We start from the raw sequence: 25,000 nt of genomic DNA on the forward strand, positions 1-25,000 counted from the left end.
TAATATTCACTAATATTAGAACTGGATTGAATTTGTGATGAAGGATTTAGTTAACCCTTTCATTAATGAATTACAACAACCTCGCTCAGTGGTTTTATTGCTCCTATAATGTTTTAAAGAGTTCGGTCTAGACCTGCTCTATTTGAAAAGTGTCCTGAGATAACTTCTGTTATGAATTGGCGCTATACAAATAAAATTGAATTGAATTGAATTGAAAATTGAATTGCTCTTCAGGCATGAAAATAAAACTGAACTTCTTCAAAACGTATTCTGATTCAGACAGACGTATGAAAATGTCAGCATATGTTGTACTACCACTAATCCTGAATTACAACCATTACCTACCACTTATCACAAATTACAACCATTAACTACCACTAATCCCGAATTACAACCACTGACTACCACTAATCCCGAATTACAACCACTGACTACCACTAATCCCGAATTACAACCACTGACTACCACTAATCCCGAATTACAACCATTAACTTTCACTAATCACGAATTACAACCATTAACTTTCACTAATCATGAATTACAACCATTAACTACCACTAACATGAACTATCTTTAAATTCCAGATCAGTTCTCCTGTTCTGATCATCAAACTTGGGACATTAATCAATATTAATTCATTCAATCACCATTAACTACTATTAATTATGTTATAACTATTAACTATCTATAACACTACAATTAGTTACCATTGAGTGCCATTAATTCCAATTGACTATCCAAAAAGTTAATTAACAATAGCTTCTCTCTATTGTCTCTTCCATCTCATCCATTCTGCTCTTCACTTCCTGTAAACAACGTATACAGACTTTACTTTATAGCCGTAGATGAAACTTAATGGTAATTAAAAGCAGTTGATGAAGTTTTACAGAATACCAGCTGTGAACAGTGATATTTATTAAAGGTTAATGGTTAATGAATTGTGTTTTGTGATATTTAAATGAAATGAACTCAGTGGTAATCACCTGTAGTTAAATGGGTATAATGTTGGTCAAAAGTAGTTAATGTTAATAGTTGTTAGTTAAAGAGAATTGTTGTACTGGTTAATGGAAGTTAATGGTAGTTTGACATACTTACTGTTGGATAATGGAGGTTAATGGTTTCAGGAGCTGCAACCAGGAAACCAGAACCAGAAGAGGAGAAACAGTCAGATCACACGGTGAAGATCGCCGGATCCATCGCCGGCATCCTGCTCTTCATCATCATCTTCCTTGGAGTCATCCTGCTGATGAAGAAACGGTAAGAATATCAGACACACTGTTCATTTCTTTTTCTGCGCAGCATGAGCCAGACGTTTGACTGCTTTTATATTTGTATTGTTTTTATGTTTTCATTTATTGTTGCAATTTGACTTTTCATAATTAATAATATTAATAACTATTAATGATAACAATGAGTTAAATGTATCTTTATAAAACCACATCACAACAATAACCACATGGACAACTAATTAAACTGTGCTTCCACCTCTGACTAGTATTAATGAACAAATGTATATTATATTAACACATATGTATGTATGTACTGTAGATAAATAAAGTTACATCAAAGATTCAATGACGTCCACACACACACACACACACACACACACACAGTGACAGTGAGGATGATGAGGATGAATAATGGAGCAGATTGCTGCAGTAATCACCATTAAACTATATGTGGACCGACTTTATTCTCCAACATCAAACACCCCCCACCCCCCACCTCCCGCTGGGACACACACACACACACACACACACACACACACACACACACACACACACACACTTAAACAGAGAAAAGCCTCTGTGTTTGGAGAACGTCGACGATAAGAGAGAAATTTAGATGAAAGAACATTTTATTCTTTTTTTCCAGAGTCGCCTCGAGCTGAATGGCTTCAGGCTGCACACAGATGTGTGTGTGTGTGTGTGTGTGTGTGTGTGTGTGTGTGTGTGTGTGTGTGTGTGTGTGTGTGTGTGTGTCGGTACGGCGCAGTGAGTTTCGGTTGGACTCTGTTGGGCCGATCGAGCTCTGATCTCTCTAACAGATATTAGAGAGAGAGAGGCGGTTGTTTGGGCTCTAATGAGCTTTTTAATGTCGACCGGGTGCGTTTGATTTCCACTCTGCGAGCAGGCAGAGGTCAGGCTCATTAGAGCGGGAGTGAAAACAGGAAGCTAGATGTTTAAAGGGTGATCAGACACAGTAACCTTCCACTGCTCAGAACTAGTGTCGTTTGTAGGACAGCAAGTTACTACGCCCTGCTGACAGGTGGAGGGATACGGAGCTGGAAGTAGTTCTGAGGGTCCTGATAATTACTCTGTTTCTTTAACTAGATAATAATCATTTACCCATACTGCTCTTGTATCTTTATGGATGATATTGATCAGTATACAATGTATCTTTATGGATGATATTGATCCCGTATTGACAGTCAGACTGTGGACATATGACGGCCTTTAGCTCGTGTTTCTAGAGTTACGTGTTGTTACGAACACGTTAGGAATTGTTAAAATGTGATATTTCTTAAAGGGAGTTTGGTGCAGGGAGCTTTTAGTTGGATTCAAACTGCTGATATGGATCATTGTTAACGTTTAGTCTCCACTACAGAAACACTAGCTAACTGCTGAAGGCTGATCAGGTTGATTGATGCTTTAATAATGGGAGTATTGATCACTGATCAGGATCATTATCAGCAACCTTTGTGTGCCCGTTTATGTGTGTGTATGAACTGTGTGTATTGACTGTGTATTTGTGGTTTACCTGCTCAGGTCTGTTTGATTTGACTGTAAAAACATTGAGTCTCTCTCAGTCTCTCCTTGTCACCCCCCCACCCTCACACTTCGATTGACACCTTACACCAGCCAATCACCACTCTCCTCCTCCTCACACAATAATTTAACTCATCTGTTCTGTTTTTTCTCTCCGAGACATTAATCTGTTGTTTTCTCCTTTTTCTGTTTTTCTGTTTTTTCTTTCCCTCCATTTCATCCCTTCCTCTGCTCCGCCCCCACCACTCAGACGAAGAAATTATCACTCCTACACTTACTACCTGTAAGTAACCTGTTTGACCTCTGACCTCCACCCTCACATTATTCTCAACACCTGAAAGCCTGAAATCAGTGTGTCGTCCCTGTGTGCCTGCCTACCCCTAACCTCTGGCCCCTAACCTCTGGCCCCCCTTCTGACCCATAATCTCTGACGTTGACCTCTTAACATTGAAACGTTGAACTCTAACCCCTGACCCTCTTCCCATTGATCATTGATCAACTCCAATTGTTGTCTTCCTCCCCTCCAACTGAACATTAACCTTTAACCCTGACCTTTAGCTCCTGACCTTCAGCCCCTGATGCTGCATTCTACCTTTATCAAACTTTACTTAAACTAAAAACATTTTAATTGACCGAAATAGACATAAAAAAACGAACTGAAACAATATTCAGGTTTTTATAAAACAAAATAAATTAAAATGTAAAACTATCAATTAGTCGACACAACAAGCATATATCGATGTTGTTGGTCGTTGTCGTTATCGCAGGGGTGGATTCTTTTTGTAGTTATTATTGCTGAAAATCTTTATTTCACCTGTATTTATAAAGCTTTATTTATAAGTCAATTGAGAACCAGTTCTCATTTACAACTTTTTCAACTGGTTCCAGTCACTAGTTCTAGTCTCTGGTTCCAGTCTCTGGTTCTAGTCTCTGGTTCCAGTCCCTGGTTCTAGTCTCTGGTTCTAGTCTCTGGTTCTAGTCTCTGGTTCCAGCCTCTGGTTCTAGTCTCTGGTTCCAGCCTCTGGGAGCGGCAGATTGAGAAGACTGACAGCCAAAGGCGGTACAGACCTTCAGGGTGTCCAGAATAATGAATTTGCTAGAACATAATTTTTTTTCCTGTTGGAGATGAGATAGGGAGGTTTTATCAGTCATATGATGATTTGATCAGTTTATAAATAAACTGGTCCCAGTGGATCTGAGGTCTGCTATGGAGTGATGGCTAGTTGATTAGAGAGTACAGGTTATAGTGATATGCACTGAAAGGGAAACCTGTGACACAGCAGATGGTGGTACGGTAAATGACATCCAGTTTATTGAGAAGAGATCCGCAGGTGAACCTGTAGATTAAGTCACTGTAGTCTAGAATTGGGAGGACTGTCACTTTGATTGAGCTGTGCTTTGCAGAGTGGGTAAATGATGGTTTATTTTAATAGAGGAAACTGATTATTGCTCTGACTTTGGAGAGCAGGGTGTTGATGTGTGTTTGAAAGGAGAGAGAACTATCAGGACAGATACTCGGGTATTTGTAGGAGGTGACAAATTCAAGTTCTGAACCATCCAAGGAGGAGATATTGAGGGGGAGGTGACCACATGTTTAAAACCAAATGTGTGGTCTTAGTGTTTAGGTGAAGGTTGGAGAAGGTGTTCTGGAAACTGTTGAAGCTGAGCTGCAGGGAGGACAGGGCAGTGGTCAGGGAGGGGATGGATGAATACAAGATGGTGCCGTCAGCATAGAGGTGAATATGAGAACAGCAGCATGAACATTATGTATGTATATTGTGAAGAAGGTTGGACCTAGAATGGACTCCTGAGGGACACCCATGGTCAGGGATAGTGTGTCAGACATGACATCCGCTGCTGAACAATGCTAAAATATGTGTCTGTTACTTGATTACATGTATCAGTTTTACTTTACTACAAACTAAGTTAGCATAGCCCTGGTCAACCGAACTCCATTCAGAAAACAAGCATTTTAACAGCATTTTTGTTTGCAGATTTAGTCAATATGTAATATAAGTATTTTTTAACATATTGACCAATGAACTTCAGAGGGGACGTGGCAATCAAAAAACATCACAAAACTCACAGGATATGTCCATATAAGGACCTGATACACACCCTACTTATGCAAACACTGGGCCTGCTATAAACCAGACTGTAAATCAGAGATAGTTTGAACTAGTTTGACATTTCTCACCGTCTGTTGGCTGCAACCCCAGAACGGATTGTTTGTGGATATATTTATTGTTATGTATGAGAGATTATGTGGATTTCATTCTATTTAAAGAGAAATATTACAGTTTGCAGCACTGCAGTAGTGAGAGAAGTTTTGATCTATTTTCTTACAACTGAAAATATAGTTTTGTTATAACAAACAGTAACGGTACCTAGAAGGTCTGTGTATTGGCTGAATCTGACGATACGTATCAGGACACAGGGGTTATGGTCCAATACATCGTGATATATTGTGATAAAATATAAAGAGCACTTCTTAATGCAACAGAAACAGTGGATCTGCATCTATATTAAACACAGCCACAGTTTACAGCACTGATATCAGCCGCTGGGCTTTAAACACAAAAATCAATACAGTGGTTTTCTAGAATTGATAAAATATCACAAAATAAGATAAGTAATACTATTTTTTTAAATATTTTCTCACTACCTAGTTGGTACATTGGAGCCTTCAGGGCACAGCGGACTGCTGTAGATCCACAGTTGTTCACTTACAATAATTACGTACAAATTAAATAGTACGTAATAACAGTTCAGCGTCGCTCAACTTGAGTCCAACACTCCTCCGGTTCCTCGCCCTGATTGGCTCAGTGGACGCTGAAAGTAAAAATAAAATTTCTCTGAAGCTTTCGGATCAATAAATGTGTGAGAGTTTCCCCTGCAGGTTATCTCCAACCGACGCCTCCTCCAGGAGACAGGAAGTGCTCACACACTCCTCCTCAGGTCGCTGTGTGTGTGTGTGTGTGTGTGTGTGTGTGTGTGTGTGTGTGTGTGTGTGTGTGTGTGTGTGTGTGTGTATGTGTGTGTGTGTATGTGTGTGTGTGTGTATGTGTGTGTGTGTGTATGTGTGTGTGGCCAAAAGTATGTGGACGGCCCTTTTCACAGAGACTGTTGTGATTTACTGCTGTGAGTGTGTGTGTGAGTGTGAGTGTGTGTGTGTGAGTGTGAGTGTGTGTGTGTGTGTGTGTGTGTGTGTGTGTGTGTGTGTGAGTGTGTGTGAGTGTGCAGTGGAACAGGGTTAATAGAATTAGCCGGCTGTAATAAACCTGTCTGATCAAATGATCGTTACAAGGAGAGATACACCTACACACACACACACACACGCACACACACACACACACTCTGACATCCATTACCGCTAACAGCATTGTCCTGTCGCTCATTAGATTAGCATAGATTAGCCTTGACATGCATCTGTGTCTGTGTTAATGTTAAGTGTTACTAAATCAATCAACCCCTGACACCTCGCTGATGATGTCATGACCACACACACACACACACACACACACACACACACACACAAACACACACACACAGTCTCCATTGATATGAAAACAGATAAAAGCTGTTTTGCTACAGTATTTCCTTGGTAAAGTGAGGTTATCTCCTGCTCCTTCTCTCTCTCTAGTCATTCATCATGTGGGGGGGGTTAGAGGTCAAAGGTCAGGACAGCTGATTGGAGTCAGAGAGGTCGGCTCAGCTCTGCAGGAAAAAGGAAGAGGCACAAACGGAGAGAAAATACAGTTTGACAGGATGAAAAAGTCCAAAGAGAAAACTTCAAATCCGTTTGAGTTCAGAGTGAAAACACTCTCATATAGATAAAAATACTTTATTTATCCCCAAAGGGAAATTATTAATAATATAATTATATATAATCTGCCAACACCTGATCCAGGTCGGTGTGTCTTTATGGGAGGTCTTTGTGGTTGTTGTGGTCACTGTGTGTCTCGCTGTGTGTGTCTTTGTGATCGCTGTGTGTCTCTTTGTGGTTATTGTGTGTCTCTTTGTGGTTGTTGTGTGTCTCTTTGTGGTTGTTGTGTGTATCTTTGTGGTTGTTGCGGTCGCTGTGTGTGTCTTTGTGGTTGTTGTGGTTGCTGTGTGTCTCTTTGTGGTTGTTGTGGTCGCTGTGTGTCTCGCTGTGTGTGTCTTTGTGCTTGTTGTGTGTCTCTTTGTGGTTGCTGTGTGTGTCTTTGTGGTTTATGTGTGTCTCTTTGTGTGTCTCTTTGTGGTTGCTGTGTGTGTCTTTGTGGTTGTTGTAGTCACTGTGTTTCTCTCTGTGTGTCTTTGTGGTTGTTGTGTGTCTCTTTGTGGTTGTTGTGGTCGCTGTGTTTCTCTCTGTGTGTCTTTGTGGTTGTTGTGTGTCTCTTTTTGTGTCTCTGTGGTCACTGTGTGTGTCTTTGTGGTTGTTGTGGTCGCTGTATGTGTCTTTGTGGTTGTTGTGGTCGCTGTGTGTCTCTATGTGGTTGTTGTGGTCGCTGTATGTGTCTTTGTGGTTGTTGTGGTCGCTGTTTATCTCTTTGTGGTTGTTGTGGTCGCTGTGTGTCTCGCTATGTGTTTCTTTGTGGTCGCTGTGTGTCTCGCTGTGTGTGTCTTTGTTGTTGTTGTGTGTCTCTTTGTGTGTCTCTTTGTGCTTGCTGTATGTGTCTTTGTGGTTGTTGTAGTCGCTGTGTGTCTCTTTGTGGTTGGTGGTCGCTGTGTTTCTCTCTGTGTGTGTCTTTGTGTGTCTCTGTGTTTCTTTTTGTGGTTGCTGTGTGTGTCTTTGTGGTTGTTGTGGTCGCTGTATGTCTCTTTGTGGTGGTTGTGGTCGCTGTGTGTCTCGCTGTGTGTCTCTTTGTGGTTGCTGTGTGTGTCTTTGGGGTTGCTGTGGTCGCTGTGTGTGTCTTTGTGGTTGTTGTGGATGCTGTGTGTCTCGCTGTGTGTCTCTTTGTGGTTGCTGTGTGTGTCTTTGTGGTTGTTGTGTGTGTCTTTGTGGTTTTTGTGGTCGCTGTGTGTCTCTCCGGGTTGTTGTGGTCGCTGTGTGGTTGTTGTGGTCGCTGTGTGCCTCATTGTGATTGTTATGGTCACTGTTTGTTTCTTTGTGATTGTTGTATGTCTCTTTGTGTGTCTCTTTGTGGTCGCTGTGTGTCTCTTTGTGGTTGTTGTGGTGGCTGTGTGTCTCGCTGTGTGTGTCTTTGTGGTTGTTGTGGTAGCTGTGTGTTTCTTTGTGTTTTGAAACAGAAGGACACTATTGTGTGTTTACCTGTAGCAGACAGACAGACAGCTTTGTGCAGGCAGACAGGTTTGTACTCTGAGGGTTCAGGTCTGACTCAGAGAAGAAGAATCGCTGCAGGTTTTTACTGTCTGACTGAACCACAGAAGAAGAAATAGGTGACATGAGGAGGAGGAGGGCAGCGTCGCCTCGGGGCGCTTTCACCGTCCTCCATGTTAACCCCGACACACACACACACACACACACACACACACACACTCAGCTGCTTTCACTGATGTCTTACTTTTCACTTTAAAAGCCTGTTTTTTATATTTATTTATTTATTTCAATATTTTTTCCATTTCCATTTTCAGGTCAGGGTTAAACTTTCCTCTGTTTGAGTGTGTGTGTGTGCGTGTGTGTAATCGGACAAATGGATGTTTTTTTATTCACACACTCGGAATAGAAAGAGAGAAAATATATCGAGCTTTTAAAACGGACAGAGTGTCCCTGTGTGTGAGCGAGTGAGTGTGTGTGTGTGTGTGAGCAAGTGTGTGTGTGTGTGTATGTGTGTGAGCGAGTGTGTCTGTGTGTGTGTGTGTGTGTGTGTGTGTGTGTGTGTGTGTGTGTGTGTGTGTGAGTGAGTGTGTGTGTATGTGTGTGTGTGTGTGTGTTTGTGTGCTGGTTGATGGACGGACAAGAGGATGAAAGGATGTTTTTAAAGATGTTATTTTGTCCTCTTCAGGAGTTCAACAGATAGAAAAAGATAGACGAGGATGGAGAATGCAGAGCCATAGACAGATAGACAGATAGACAGACAGACAGATAGACAGATAGACAGATAGACAGACAGACAGATAGACAGATGGATAGATAGATAGATAGATAGATAGATAGATAGATAGATAGATAGATAGATAGATAGATAGATAGATAGATAGATGGACGGACGGACGGACGGACGGACGGACGGACGGACGGACGGATAGATAGATAGATAGATAGATAGATAGATAGATAGATAGACACACAGAGACAGACAGACAGACAGACAGACGGATAGATAGATAGATAGATAGATAGATAGATAGATAGATAGACAGACAGACAGACAGACAGACAGATATATATAAATACTTACTCATTCATTCACACACCGATGACGTGGCATGGAGCAGTTTGGGGTTCAGTATCTTGCTCAAGGACACTTTGACGTGCAGTCGGAAGAGTCTGGGATCAATTAGTGGACGACCCGCTCTCCCTCTGAGCCACAGCCGCCCTATAAACCATCTTAACACAGAGGAAACACCCAAAACTCCCACTAATACCACCTTTACTGAAAAATAAATCCTTAAAAACTAATTTCATACCACCTTAAATGTGTAAAAACACTCTGTTCCTTCTGTACGGGCGGGCTGCAGACGCTGAAATCAACCATGTGACTGTGTTTGTTTGTTTGTTTTGTCTTTACAGGAAGTTGGCAAAGAAGAGGAAGGAAACGCTGAGCTCCAGACAGGAAATGACTCTGATGGTCAACAACTCCCAACACACAACAATGGTGGACACGCACACGCACACGCACACGCTGAATGGACGCAGTGAGTACACGCTGACATCACTGCTAGCTAACGTTACCTTACTGCTAATGTGGACAAATTGCTAAAAAAGCTAACATAAGAAAATTGTTAGCCACACAGCGTAGCTTTGTACTCTAATATAATTTACTGTTGGCTAACATCAACACCGTTTGTCAGAATTCATGTTCATTCATCATGTTAGCTGGGGAAGCTAACGGTAGTCGCTCAGATAGTGTGCTGGCGAACGCCTCAACGTTTTGTGAGGAAACAATTCTATTCAACAGTTTGACAAAAACCGAGAGAGAGAAACAGAAGATTACTGAGGCTGTTATGAAGGGATGATGAGAGCGAAGGTTTATCATGAAGGTATGGACTGTCAGAGAGGCAGCCGGAGGGGGATGATGGAGGGATGATGGAGGTTTAGAGGACGGAGGAGACGACCTTCCCCCAGGCTTTCACCTCCTCTGAGCTCCTCCAGCAGACACAATGTCTCACTCTGCTTCTCTTTCTTTCAGCCTTCAACTCTTTATTTCTAATGCAACTGATGTCCGATGTTCCTTTTTCTCTTATCTTCACCATCATAACAGAGCAGCCAAGAACTATTCTCTGCATTAAATATGATCCAGGTTCACCCAAATCACTGATAAAGTTGTCTTTTTGTTGTTTTTGTACGAGCGATAAAGTTCTTTGTACAATTGTTGAAGTCGGTTAGTTCATGTTTACCAGGAGTCACATTTCATTTCACAGGAAGGAGAAGTGATGAATTTCAACCTAAAAATCCAAAGGAATTAAGCATAGCGACCTCAGGCAGAGGTCAGAGGTCACGAAGTCAGTCAGCTGATCACAGCTAGTCGTAAACACACAGCTCAGCTGATTCCTTCAAGCATCCAATTGGCAGATATCATTCATGGCGCCTTATTAAAATGCTTTAGCCTGCCTATCTTTGCTGCTTCCTCTATAAGCAGCTTTGCAACCCACCTCCACCCCAGCTCCTCCTTTATGTTGTATCTAATTAATCAGTGTCATTTTCTGATTGCATTGATGCCTGCTCTGTTCTGTACCCTGGGGGGTCTCTGCTGCCGCTCTCCTTGTCTAAAACATTTTACTGGGACTAAAATGTATTTTCTGTAAATGCGTTGTCCTACATTGTCTAGCAGAGGAACAATATGAGTGGACGTGATCTTAAAGGGTTCCACCGGGACTCTTAACACTGTGTGGTTTTGTCTCCGTGTTCCAGCTGTGTCGTCTCCGTCCTCTTTCACACTGAAGACAAACACCATCAGCACCACCGTCCCCAACTCCTACTATCCAGGTAACACACACACCTTTCACCGTTCAGTCAATGGATGAATCACAGACAGATGACTCTTCACACTATGAGGAATCCCAGAGTCATTAATAACAAGCTCCTCATGTTATCCAGGAAAGTACTTTACAAATGATCCTGATCAGTAATCAATACTCCCATTATTAAAGCATCAATCAACCTGATCAGCCTTCAGCAGTTAGCTAGTGTTTCTGTAGTGGAGACTAAACGTTAACAATGATCCATATCAGCAGTTTGAATCCAACTAAAAGCTCCCTGCACCAAACTCCCTTTAAGAAATATCACATTTTAACAATTCCTAACGTGTTCGTAACAACACGTAACTCTAGAAACACGAGCTAAAGGCCGTCATATGTCCACAGTCTGACTGTAACTCTAGAAACACGAGCTAAAGGCCGTCATATGTCCACAGTCTGACTGTAACTCTAGAAACACGAGCTAAAGGCCGTCATATGTCCACAGTCTGACTGTAACTCTAGAAACACGAGCTAAAGGCCGTCATATGTCCACAGTCTGACTGTAACTCTAGAAACACGAGCTAAAGGCGTCCTCTGAAGTCAGCTGCATGTACAGACGTAGGGAGCTAACTTTCCCTTCTTCTTCTCTTCTTTTTCCATCATCCTGCCTGTCTGTCTGCCTCTCTCCCTGTCTGTCTGCCTCTCTCCCTGTCTGTCTGTCTGTCCGTCTGCTGCCGATGTGTCCTGAGGGCAGATCCCTTCGTGCCGACGGCCATTCTGGGTGAGACACTATTTCCTTTCCTTCCTCTGTAGGACAGATTAACCTGCACAGGTAGACAGACAGGAAGCAGACAGACAGGTGAGCCAGAGAAGAGAGAGAGACAGGATAGAGGTGATAGAGAAAGAGAGAGTGATATTCTGGCTTCCATCCATCCCTGCTTGCTTCTCGTTCAGCTGCTTTTGGTTATTTTCTCCAAATCCTCCATCTTTAATTATTGAATTAATTTCAGTTAATTTTTCAGTTTATTTTACAGTTTTTATCCCTTTGAGAGTTTTTGCTTCAAGTTTTCTTTTTTTTGGTGGGTGGGGGGGGGGGGTACTTTGATTTATTTTACATTTTTAGAATTTATTTGAAATGATTTGATCATTTCTTTATTAGAGTATTTATTTTCTTAATTTTCTTTTATTGTTTTGTGTTTAAACGTTAGATTTATTTTTGTTGTTTTTATTTTATTTTATTTGTGTTATTATTTCCATGTTTTTTCTTTGGTTTGTTTTGATTTTGGTTTGCTTTTTAAACGACGGTGGGCTTCACTCCATCCCCGCATCCACAACATTCCTGCGTGTCGTGTTGACGTCACGTCTGTCTGTGACCTCCAACCTCTGCATGGACACAACACGGACACGTGGACGGGGGGGAGGAAATGAAAGCAGGAGTCAGACTCAGGTCCTTTCACTCTTTGGACGTCTCATTGGGATTGTTGGATGTCGCAAATGTTTCAGGAGCAGAAGGATAAAATAAGTCCACCTTAAATACACAATGAAGGAAGCTGTGCTAAGCTCAGTTGTTAATAAACGTTATTTTCACTGTGAACAGTATCAAGCTCAATTAAAGAATATTGGCTTGTGTGTCGTCATCTGTCTGAAATAATATAAAATTGTATTTTTAAAAGCTAACACAAACTTTCTGAGGAAACATTAAACCATTAGAGTTTATTATCTCAGTAAATTAAAGCATGTAAATATTTGATTTGAGTACAATTACCTCAAGTATTTATTGTTGAGTTAACTTGGGTAAATTAAGTCAATTGTACTAATTCCATTCAGTTCATTGAACTTAAAACTAGTAAGTACATTAGAGTCATGCAGCATTTCTCCAAACTTATTTCAAATGAATTCATCAGAATAAGAAGTCAGACAAACTTAAATAAATCTTTCCTGTCAAAACAGCTGGTAAAAACAATTTACAATTAATTGATTATCAAAAGCCAATTAAGTTACTGATGATCATTAAATTGAATTGTTGCTACTACTGCTAGCCTGCTACTAACATCAGATCTTTACACTCATTAAGAATTATTTGGATGCAAACTTGTTCAAATGATGATTTATAAACTCAAATGAAAACAAAGATTTAACACATTAGTTTAGACCTATAAACACATCCCATCCCTCTTATCTATGCTAAAACTACCATTTCAGGCTAAACTCAGATGCTAACAGCTGTGCTAAATGCTAGGCTAGTTTAATTTCCAAGTGAAGGATAGGGAAAACAAACATGAATTCCTGTTTCTCAGCTCTCCTTAGGCTAGCTAAACACTCAGACGTTATGACGTAAGCTGAGGCTACTTACAGGCCTACACTTACGCTACAGTCACGTTAGCCAGGTTAGCCTAGGCATTTGCTGCTAGCTGTCACAAGTTCAAATAGAGCTACTATGATTCATGTTAGATGTGCACTAATTTAAGTCCAGGCTAAAGCTAACTAGTACTAGGCAATTTGTGGTTCTCAAACACCTCAAAGTTAAATATTGAAAGTTAGCGCCAACTTGAGGCGCAAGACAGAACATATTGACTTTATTAATGTTTAAATGCACAAACCTTCCTGAAGCTGAGCCTAAGTGACAGCAGTTATGTCAAACAGATAACAGACTAATCAGAGTGATGTGCTGCAGTGAGACGAACTGAGCAGTTAGCTGACGTAGCTGTTTGTTCTGTTGTGAAAGACAATATTGACACTACAATAAATCCAGCAGTGTCGATCTTTGTTTTCTTGTTTTTGAGTAGCTGTGACCAGCAAACACATCACACCCCTCTTATCTATGCTAAAACTACCAGTTCAGGCTAAACTTGGATGCTAACGGCTTTGCTAAATGCTAGGCTAGTTTAATTTCCAAGTGAAGGAGGGGGAACACAAACTGTCACATAAATTCCTGTTTCTCTTCTCTCCTTAGTTAAATGCTCTTCAGGCCAGAGGTTGTGACGTTAGGCCAGGCCACGAGTCCTACACTTACACTACAGTTAGCCAGGTTAGCCAGGTTAGCCAGGTTAGCCTAGGTACTTGCTGATAGCTGTTCTTAAGTTCAAATAGAGCTACTACAGTGCTAGGAGCTAGTTTGATTCATGCTAGCTGTGTGTTAGCCGTACATCCGCTTAAGTTTAGGCTAAAGCTAAAGTTGTTGCTTATACCCTGTCTCCTCTCTCTTCTTCTTCTCTTCTATCTTTCTCTGTGTAAAGTGCCCATTAATGGTAAGTGGTTAAATTTGGGGCTAACGGGGGGGACTCATGATGGGGGGGTGTCTGTCACCACAGCGCATGGAGCCACACCCACCGCTCACTGTGATGTCATCATTTTGCCTCATTTTAACCCCTATGTGAAATTGTGACATCACAATCCCCAACCCCTCCCACTATTTCACCTCCAAACCAATCAGGTTTCAGCTCCGCCCATCTCTCCACCTCTGATTGGTTGATTGTTTTTTGTTGTCGTGTTTGTTGTGTCCTCCGTCGAATCTCAAACCACCACCTCCATCACATCATCGGCCATCTCTTCACCCTCGCCACGATTGGTTGGGCTGTTTGGGATAGAGAGATTCTGATTGGTCAGTCAGCCTCCAGGCTAGCCAATAAGAACAGAGTTAGAGAGAGTAGTGGAAGGAAATGCCGCCGAGTCTGTGTTCAAATGTCAGAGTCCAAAACCACGTTACCAAACAGGTCTGTTCTGATCCAGGACTCTGAACTCTGTGCTCTTTTTACACTGCAGCTCCAAGAACCTGGACCCCATCTGGACCAGTACTCATTCCATACTGTACTGGATCTGGACCAGTACTGATACATACTGTACTGGATCTGGACCAGTACTCATTCCATACTGTACTGGATCTGGACCAGTACTGATACATATTGTACTGGATCTGAACCAGTACTGATACATACTGTACTAGATCTGGACCAGTACTGATACATATTGTACTAGATCTGGACCAGTACTGATACATACTGTACTAGATCTGGACCAGTACTCATTCCATACTGTACTAGATCTGAACCAGTACTGATACATACTGTACTAGATCTGGACCAGTACTGATACATATTGTACTAGATCTGGACCAGTACTGATACATACTGTACTAGATCTGGACCAGTACTCATTCCATACTGTACTAGATCTGAACCAGTACTGATACATACTGTACTAGATCTGGACCAGTACTGATACATTCTGTACTGGATCTGGACCAGTACTGATACATACTGTACTGGATCTGGACCAGTACTCATTCCATACTGTACTGGATCTGAACCAGTACTGATACATACTGTACTAGATCTGGACCAGTACTGATACATTCTGTACTAGATCTGAACCAGTACTGATACATTCTGTACTAGATCTGGACCAGTACTGATACATTCTGTTTGGATTGAAACTCCATCTTGTTTGATCAGATTATTGATCAGTGATCAATCATTATGGCAGCAGTGTGAAAAGAAGGTCCAATCACCATCCTCTCTCAGGTCATGTGATCTGATGTCACGTGATGTGTGTGCCATTCATCTGTGTTGTTGTGGTAACAAAGTGGTAGCCGTGGACATTTATTTACATTATCAGATTATTCATCCTTTTTGTTGATGATAAAACTGATTAAACAACAATCTAAAGCTGAGCAGACGCTGTACAATCTGATTCAATTTGTCCTTTGACTTCCTGTCTACACAGGAAGTAGGACTGCTTGAGAATACCTGCACCATTCCACAGTCCAGTTTACACCTGGTCAGTTCGTAAAGTCCACATGAAACAGGAAGCAGAGAGCAGTTTGCTTACTCATATTTCCTGTAAAAACAGGAAGTTAGGGAATAAAGTGCTGAGAAACCCCGGGGCCAAATCAGCTAAGGTTAGCTGCACGAGCTAACAGCATTTAACTTTACTGTTAGCAGCAGTTAGCTTATTTTAGAAACAACTCCATAAATCAGCAGCAGTTAGTGGAGTTGAGGAAGAGCAGCCAGGTATGTCTCATGGAAAACCAGAAAATAATTTCAACATAAAAATATGATCCTGATGATTTTAATACAGATTAAAGTTGAGTTCTTGTACAGTTTTAAAGTTATCTTTTTGTAAAGTTGAGTTTTCATACAGGTTGTAAAGTTAACCCTTTAAGCGCCAAAGTCGCAAAATTGCGACACGACGCAGTACTGAACAGCAGTTTTCTCCGAATAGTGTTATATCTCATTCATACTCCCCTCCACTAGTTGGCAGACATCCCGTACTTAGACCTTAGCTCAGAAATACGTCATGCTTCAATGCAAAATGTTTGAGGAAGTACCATCCAAACTGTTGGGTGAGAAACCGGAAATAGTCTGCCACGGCGCTATTTATGCTGAAGCAGTATTGCTGGATTTAGGAGTTATTGAGACGAAATAAACGAAAACGGCAAGCAAAAAGTTGACGCTTAGGGAAGTGATGGGTCTCCTATTCGCTGATCCTGATTCTGAAGGGGAAAATCTACCTTTGGGAGATGACGGCCGGTCGATTAGTGAGCGCACTAGTCACGGTGTGTCTTTGCAATGGCGCTGCCGGGCAAAGCGAGGAAAACACACAAGCACAAACACACGACCCTTTGCCCAACATAGGTGGGAGTGGAAATGATACACAAACTCGTAGTATCAGTAGGGGAGCTAATGGATGTGGTGGAAGTAGTGGGGGTGGTGAGAATAGCGCTGGGTTCACTCTTTCTACCGCGTCGGGCACGGTGCGTCCATGCACGGCAGTGGTGCAGCCATGCGACGCAGCAGTTTTCACGAAGCACAAAACACACACGAGTCCAACTGTTCTCCCAACACTAGTGGGGATAGCACTCCCTCTGTACTGTGCCTTGCAATGAGAGGTTCCACACTCTACAAATACTACAAACTTTTATCTGGATAGATGGGCACAGATTAGGCCTCTGCAACTAAAAAACGCCTACTGTTATTATTATTATCATATTATAATGATAAAATGATTTTAAAAAATCATAAAAAACGCCTACTGTTTACATGAGTTTTGTGGTGTAGTAATAGTTCTAGTTTACGACTGTTGGCTTATAATTTACTTTTTCCGAGTTCATTTGATATGTGGACAACATAACAAATGGATGGAGGGGGGTGAATCTGATGAAATAAGTTCAACTCTCTTTCAAAATATCAGGTATTTCATGGAAATTACATAATCCAATATGGCCCCCGCCATATGACGTCATAATATGCAAATTAGATGGGGAAATTTACTCCCTAGATAAACTTTAGGTCATTCTCAATATTTGTCCCATTTACACTTTGTCTCTATCTCAAACCACTTTCAAGCCAGAGCCTTCTGAAATATAGATGTCAAAATCTCTATTTTTCAAAATAAAACCCGGCGCCTAAAGGGTTAACTGTTTGTAATGTTGTGTTTTTGTACAGGTTAAAAAGTTGTGTTTTCGTAGTTTGTAAAGTTATCTTTTAGTAAAGTTGTGTTTTCATACAGGTTGTAAAGTTGTGTTTTCGTACAGGTTGTAAAGTTGAGTTTTCGTACAGGTTGTAAAGTTGAGTTTTCGTACAGGTTGTAAAGTTGAGTTTTCATAGTTTGTTAAGTTATCTTTTAGTAAAGTTGTGTTTTCATACGGTTGTAAAGTTGAGTTTTCCTACAGGTTGTAAAGTTGAGTTTTCGTACAGTTTCTAAAGTTATCTTTATGTAAAGTTGTGTTTTCGTACAGTTTCTAAAGTTATCTTTATGTAAAGTTGTGTTTTCGTACAGTTTCTAAAGTTATCTTTATGTAAAGTTGTGTTTTCGTACAGGTTAAAAAGTTCTGTTTTCGTACAGGTTGTAAAATGACTTTTCGTACAGGTTGTAAAGTTAATAGGACAGCTGAAGATAGACAGGAAAAGGGGTTGAGAGAGGGGATGACATGCAGCAGGGCCACAGGTTGGAATCCAACCCTGGGCCACTGCAGCAGGGAATCAGGTACAGATAGATGGGGCACCAGCTCTACCAGGTGAGCTAACCAGGCGGCCCAACAAGTTATGAAGATTGATGTCATTATTATTTGTAATTGGTTAGTAAAGGTTCGTGTTCAATCATCATTTCATCTAGACTTTGTCATCTGCCTGTTGGGAATCAGTCAGATCCTCCATTGGTCTCTCTCACAAGTCACAATCAATGTGAAACCGGGTTTTATTTGTACAGTGTCTGCCCAGATTTATACTACAGAACTTAATGTGGCCTCACGAGCCCACACCTGATCCTGAGTCACTCACAACCAGTAATTTTTCTGGATTCTGACCCGGGTCAGTTTGGTCTGGTCTGTGCCATCCACCATCAACATACATCATATCACTGGTCATGTCTGTGGACCTTCATCTGACCTGTTCATTGTCATATTCCGTTCTCTGCTCTTCCTCCTCCAGATGACAGCCACACTATGACCAGTGAAACCAGTAGCCTGGTCCAGTCCCACTATAAGCAGCGGGAGTCAGAGCGGGAGGCATTGCCCTACCAGACGGGTCAGCTGCACCCGGCCATTCGAGTGGCCGACCTCCTGCAGCACATCACCCAGATGAAGTGTGCCGAGGGGTACGGCTTCAAAGAGGAGTACGAGGTGAGGAGGACACCATCACACACACACATTTATATACATAAATACACATTTATATCACACACACGCATTTAGAAAGGTAAAGATCCGAAAGTTTAAAATGTTGGAAGAATTTCATGTAATCACCACAAACACATTGTTTGTATATAATATCTAGTTAGAATCATTTTTATGTAAAATGTATAATTTCCATAGAAATGTTTTTCCGTTGTAGTCATTGGTGGTTTCACACAGTGTTATTGTTTGTTACTAGGTCATTTCTAGTGTGTAGAAGTTGACCACAGGGATGTTGTCATTGTTTTATTTCATTTATACTTTATCTGAACCAAATAGATAGGCAGTTGCTATGGTGTTACTAGGTAGTTGTAAGGCAGCCCCCACTAAAGATGATCCTAGTCGACTCGTCATTACATGTTTCTGATATCACTATTGATTATAACCTGTTAAACAGCAGTAATGATTGTGAATCAGAACAACCAGCAAGGAGACTGAACCTTTAGTTCGACAGAATGTCGTAAATAGCACCAATTTTAATCATGAATGTCTTTAGATTGCACTGATTAAATTTGATGGTGATCCGATAAATTCCCTAGGAGGAATTTGGTCAAATACAACGTGTGCAAATTGCCAAAAATGGTCGCTAAATCCAAAATGGCCGACTTCCTGTTGGGTTTGGGATATGTTGCCCACCGGATTTTTTGTTTGTCTGAATAAGATCTATGCGTGTGCCGATTTGTATGCATATCGGTGAATGGGGCCCTGGATGGTACAGTTTATGGACCCCTGAGGGTCCATTACGCCATGCTCATAATGGACACCTAGATAATACTCCAATTTTCGCCACGACTGACATGTGCGTCGTGTTTCATGAGTTTTTGAGCATGTTGCGGCCTCCAGTCGAAGGCGCTAAAAATAATAATAGCTAAGAAGAAACATAGCAGATACAATAGGGACCTCCAGCTGTCGCTGGCTCGGTCCCTAAATAAGTCTGTATCTGACGACATCTGTAAGTGGTTGTTAGGGGGTATCTATAGGTGGTTGTTAGGGAGTATCTAGGGGGTATCTATAGATGGTTGTTAGGGGGTATTTTTAAATGGTTGTTAGGGGGTATCTATAGGTGGTTGTTAGGGGGTATCTAAAGATGGTTGTTAGGGGGTATTTCTAAATGGTTGTTAGGGGGTATCTATAGGTGGTTGTTAGGGGGTATCTAAAGATGGTTGTTAGGGGGTATTTCTAGATGGTTGTTAGGGGTTATCTCTAGATGGTTGTTAGGCGGTATCTATAGGTGGTTGTTAGGGGGTATCTATAGGCTAGATGGTTGTTAGGGGGTATCTATAGATGGTTGCCACTCAGTGTCACAGAGGTTGTGGGGCTGACAGTGATTCGTCTGAAACAGTGTTGAACAGGATCCATTTCATTATTGATTAATCAGCTTCTGCAGTTCATTGATTATTATTCTGATATTAAACAGCTGATGTTTACATGTTTACTAATGCTTCAGTTTGTTGCTTATTGTGAAAAACAATTCATTGATTATTTAAATATAGATTGATATTTAGATTCTCAATGAACCAACTAAAGGAACAAAAGGGGAACGCACCAGTAATGTTCAAGTGTGTGCGTGTGTGTTTATCCGTTTTCATGAGTAGAGAAACTCACTAATGGATGTTACTTACCTGAACACACACACACACACACACACACACATACACACACACACACACACACACACACACACACACACACACACACACACACACACACGACATACATTATAGATCTTCCCTCCAGCTAATGGGCCAAAACAGTGTGTGTGTGTGTGTGTGTGTGTGTGTGTGTGTGTGTGTGTGTGTGTGTGTGTGTGTGTGTGTGTGTGTGTGTGTGTGTGTGTGTGTGTGTGTGTGTGTGTGTGTACTCACTATGTATAATGGATTAGCCCTGAGGGCAGCCCACTAGCACACACACACACACACTCTGAGTATTTTCACCCTCCATTTGCAGAAATTTAGCGGTGAGGAGTTCTTCCAGTGTTTCTGTCGCACTCTCCTTTCGCCTATCTGTCTGTCTGTCTGTATGTCTGTCTGTCTGCCTGTTAAATGGCGGTATGTTTCCATGCCCACCAGAATAACCCGGTCAGGTGTTTGCTGAAGGTGGTCTGACAGGGACCAGGATGCAGGGTTTGATCAGGTCTGCACTGAGAAAAAACAAACTCCTGATCAGTTCATCAATAGTCGTCTACCGATTCCCTGCATCATGTTTGTTCATACTAATAAGAGAGAAAATCTTCTTTTAAAACTTTATTTAGAAAGAACTGTTCAGAACCAGTAAACAAAGGTTCAGTTTAAACATATGTAACATGACTTGTAATGGATGAACTGTTATTATATAATTAATTATCTGAACCATCATCTTATTATATTTCCATTATATATTATTATACTGAACACAAAAGAATTTATTTATCATTTATTGTCATTCATTTCCAGACGTGTTGGACCTTTATGATCTTTTGATCTTCAGTCCTGGTCCTGGATCACTCTGCTGTACTGGGGTTCATGGAAACATGCTGATCTGAATGTTTGTTGTGTTCTGGGATCTAACCACACATTATTATTTACTTCTACTACACGAACACGTGATGAGTTAATGTGATCATTTTGACCTGATCAATAATCAATCATTATCTATAGAGGATTAGTGCCATATGAAACCATCATTGAAGAAGAATGTTCTGACTTTATGCTCAGGATTTTCAAAATAAATGTGGGAATTTGAAGGATTTTAATCCTCTGTAGATTTTAAAGCAGACTGCAGTGATTGATCGATGAATTGATTAGTGATTGCGGTAGTGATGATTGTTATCTCCCTCCATGCTTCTCCTTTACTAATTAATCTGATTGGACAGCTTAACGAGGTAAGACTCCTTCTTGGTTTTCAGATTCTTAACATCATGTGTTCTTGTCAACTAGCTGACAGACGCTAGCTAACGCCCAACACACACTGTCTTTTAGCTTAGATCCACTTAGCCACAGTTTGTGTTAGCATTACTCTGGAGTCACAGGGCTCATAAAGACACTTCCTGGTGCTCTGAAGGTTTTCCACAGTCTTCAAACACTCTTTAAATAATCCTCTGTAATGAATGTTTTATCCTCCCGATGGTTCGCAGACACTCCCAGAGCAGCAGGAAGGGTCGGCATGCGGTTCCAGCGTAGCATTCATGCTAACACAAACTGAGGTTCACCATGTCTGTGCACTTCCTTCAGTGAATGTCTGTCGCCGACTGGCAGACGAGCATGTTTGTTTGATGGAAAACATTTCATGAGCTGCTGCTTGGTTCCGTTTTTGGATCAATAATGTGAACGCACCCCGTACAAACTGAACAGCTCCTCATTGATGCTGAGCGACTGTCGATACCAGCGATCAATCATTTAATAAGATGGACTCATCCAGGTCTAACACACTGATGTCCTCATGAATATTGTGATGTGTGGTGTCAAAGACAGTGAGACAGAAACCAGGGAAACAGACGCAGACAGACAGATAGACAGTCTGTCTCGCATCTTCACTATTCACAACATATTTTAGAGAAATAAATTGACCAATCACAGAACATTTCCACTTCCATGGAGGTCTAAAGAGGCTTTAGATTCACCTTGTCTCTGCATTACATATTATTATCATAATAATAATAATAATTATAATTATTAAACAGTCATTAATTCGATTCTCCTGTCCTTTTTTTTCCCTCTCTTTGTTCCTCGCTGTCAATCAGGAGTGTGTGTGTGTGTGTGTGTGTGTGTGTGTGTGTGTGTGTGTTACTGTGTGTGTCAGTTTGATTGATGTCTGGGGCTGTTAGAGTGCTGTCACACACTCTCTGTCTGCAGGCATTTTAATAAGCGACCCAGGAAAGCTGCTGTGGATCAAAGTGTGTGTGAGCTCCTTCATCACACAGACAGACAGACAGACAGACAGACAGACAGACAGACAGACAGACAGACTGATCAATAGATAGATGAAAGCAGGAGAAATGCACCCTAACTGTACTTCCACCTCCAAGAGACGTTTTCTAAATATTGATATTAGATATTATATATCAGATATTAGATATCAGATATCAGATATTAGATATCAGATATCAGATGTTAGATATTAGATATCAGATATCAGATATTAGATATCAGATATTGATATTAGATATCAGATATCAGATATTGATATTAGATATTAGATGTTAGATATTAGATATCAGATATCAGATGTTAGATATCAGATGTTAGATATCAGATATCAGATATCAGATGTTAGATATTAGATATTGATATCAGATACTGGTATTAGATATTGAGCTTTGCAGTGACTCTGAGCAGAGACGAACCCACGGAGGTTCTCGGAGAGTAAACGTGTTGTTTCAGCACTGAACCGTCAGAGTTCTTTTACTCAGTTTGAACACAGTAAAAAAACAACTATCAGTGTTTAGACGCCTCCGGCTTCTCTCTGAGCCTCTTTCTCATAATTGGACTTAATCATCTGCTCTGACCATAAAACCAGCGCCTGTGTGTATGTGTTTGTGTGTGTGTGTGTGTGTGTGTGTGTGTGTGTGTGTGTGTGTGTGTGTGTGTTCAGGGAGAGAACAGGAAATCAAACACATCCTCTGCATAATTCATGAAGCCATTCACTGAGTTTCATCACTCCGGATCTGTTCTCCTTTTAAACAAACTCTGCTTTTGTGTCTCTTCAGAGTTTTTTCGAGGGACAGTCGGCTCCGTGGGATTCAGCCAAAAAGGACGAGAACCGCATGAAGAATCGCTACGGAAACATCATCGCCTGTACGTACTCTTGCAGCACTCACACTGTGAATGTAAAGACCTACTGGAGGCTGTCTGAAACCGGTCTGACAAGGTGCCTTGTTCTGGTAGAGACATAGCATCAGTCTGCAGTAGACACGGATCATTACTAATATATAATAAATAACACTGATGTGAGGCTGGGTGAACCAGAGATAATCAACGGAACCTACATGTTGCAGCATCATGACCCATTCGTCTTGACCTGGGATTTGGTGTTGACCTGAGACTTGGTGGTGCTGACCTGAGACTTGGTGCTGACCTGGGACTTGGTGCTGACCCGAGACTTGGTGCTGACCGGGGACTTGGTGCTGACCTGGGTCTTGGTGCTGACCTGATACTTGGTGCTGACCTGGGTCTTGGTGCTGACCTGATACTTGGTGCTGACCTGGGACTTGGTGCTGACCTGATACTTGGTGCTGACCTGGGATTGGTACTGACTTGATACTTGGTGCTGACCTGAGACTTGGTGCTGACCTGATACTTGGTGCTGACCTGATACTTGGTGCTGACCTGATACTTGGTGCTGACCTGGGATTGGTACTGACTTGATACTTGGTGCTGACCTGAGACTTGGTGCTGACCTGGGATTGGTACTGACTTGATACTTGGTACTGACTTGATACTTGGTGCTGACCTGATACTTGGTGCTGACCTGGGATTGGTACTGACTTGATACTTGGTGCTGACCTGAGACTTGGTGCTGACCTGGGATTGGTACTGACTTGATACTTGGTACTGACTTGATACTTGGTACTGACTTGATACTTGGTGCTGACCTGGGATTGGTACTGACTTGAGACTTGGTGCTGACCTGATACTTGGTGCTGACCTGAGACTTGGTGCTGACCTGGGACTTGGTACTGACCTATTATTATTCATAGATGAGCTGCATATTAATAAAAACGTATAGGAACCATCACTGCTTCAGTTTAACACGAGAGTCCGTCTGTCTGCCGTAGATTAACCAATCAGAGCTCCTTAAACCGACTTCCACCCAGGAACATGAATTATATAATTCGTATTATTATAATTACAGATGTTTGTTATATAAATAAAATGCATTGTTATTGTTATTGTTCCGGTTGTGCTCCCTTTAAAGCAGCAAGCCTTTCAGTGTGTCAGTAAACACACAGATGATGGGCCTGTTTGTTGTTGGTGTTGGTGTTGTTGTTGTTGTTTTTATCATCACAAAGCTTCAGGTCTCACAAACACAACATGTAACTGCTGAAGCTAATGTGCTAACATCCCACACACACACACACACTCTGTCCTGTGGTGGGGTAATTATGCTAATGAGGTATGATAGAGGCTGCTGTGAGCTACGGTGGCCTGCAGGGACACACTTCACACCAGCCAGTAACACACAGCTGTCTGTGTGACTAGTGTGTGTGTGTGTGTGTGTGTGTGTGTGTGTGTGTGTGTGTGTGTGTTTCAGATAACAGAGTGTGACAGCTGTGACAGCCAATCAGCTGCAGGCACCTCGGCTGCTGGGAGGGAGCTCACATGTCTATGTGTGTGTGTGTGTGTGTGTGTGTGTGTGTGTAGTATATTAATATACTATATTTAATCCACCGAGGATAATCCATGTTGACAAGACAACCACATTTGGTTGAAAGTTTAGCGAAGTAATCTACAATGGTTTGCAAGCTTGTTACAGCTGATAGCTAATGTTAGCAAAATGCTACCTAATAAAGGGTTGCTATGTA

The 25,000-nt window shown here is 41.5% G+C and overlaps 2 protein-coding genes across 7 annotated transcripts in view; one reads left to right on the forward strand and one right to left on the reverse strand.

Moving 5' to 3' along the window:
• LOC127355195 (receptor-type tyrosine-protein phosphatase mu) overlaps positions 1-25,000 on the forward strand; it is a 137,154-nt gene that overhangs the window by 94,159 nt on the left and 17,995 nt on the right. Inside the window, exons 19-26 of the mRNA XM_051385797.1 lie at positions 1,125-1,257; positions 3,019-3,051; positions 9,445-9,569; positions 10,786-10,860; positions 11,587-11,613; positions 14,069-14,080; positions 18,260-18,450; positions 23,186-23,273. Of these exons, the coding sequence (XP_051241757.1) occupies positions 1,125-1,257; positions 3,019-3,051; positions 9,445-9,569; positions 10,786-10,860; positions 11,587-11,613; positions 14,069-14,080; positions 18,260-18,450; positions 23,186-23,273 (684 nt within the window). The remainder of the gene's footprint in view (positions 1-1,124; positions 1,258-3,018; positions 3,052-9,444; positions 9,570-10,785; positions 10,861-11,586; positions 11,614-14,068; positions 14,081-18,259; positions 18,451-23,185; positions 23,274-25,000) is intronic.
• LOC127355232 (mucin-1-like) lies at positions 23,377-24,286 on the reverse strand. 6 transcript variants are annotated; one of them, XM_051385915.1, is made up of 3 exons: positions 24,106-24,286; positions 23,805-23,875; positions 23,377-23,768 (listed from the first exon to the last, which is right to left on the reverse strand). In XM_051385915.1, the coding sequence occupies exons 1-3, from the start codon at positions 24,171-24,173 to the stop codon at positions 23,476-23,478; spliced, it is 432 nt and encodes a 143-aa protein (XP_051241875.1). In that variant the 5' UTR covers positions 24,174-24,286; the 3' UTR covers positions 23,377-23,475. The 6 variants fall into 6 exon arrangements, with proteins under 6 accessions (XP_051241875.1, XP_051241876.1, XP_051241873.1 ...); XM_051385916.1 differs by lacking the exon at positions 23,805-23,875 and adding an exon at positions 23,929-23,999; XM_051385913.1 differs by having other exon boundaries at positions 23,929-24,286.

This window comes from Dicentrarchus labrax, unplaced genomic scaffold (assembly GCF_905237075.1).
Source record: "Dicentrarchus labrax unplaced genomic scaffold, dlabrax2021, whole genome shotgun sequence".
NCBI classification, from domain to species: domain Eukaryota; kingdom Metazoa; phylum Chordata; class Actinopteri; family Moronidae; genus Dicentrarchus; species Dicentrarchus labrax.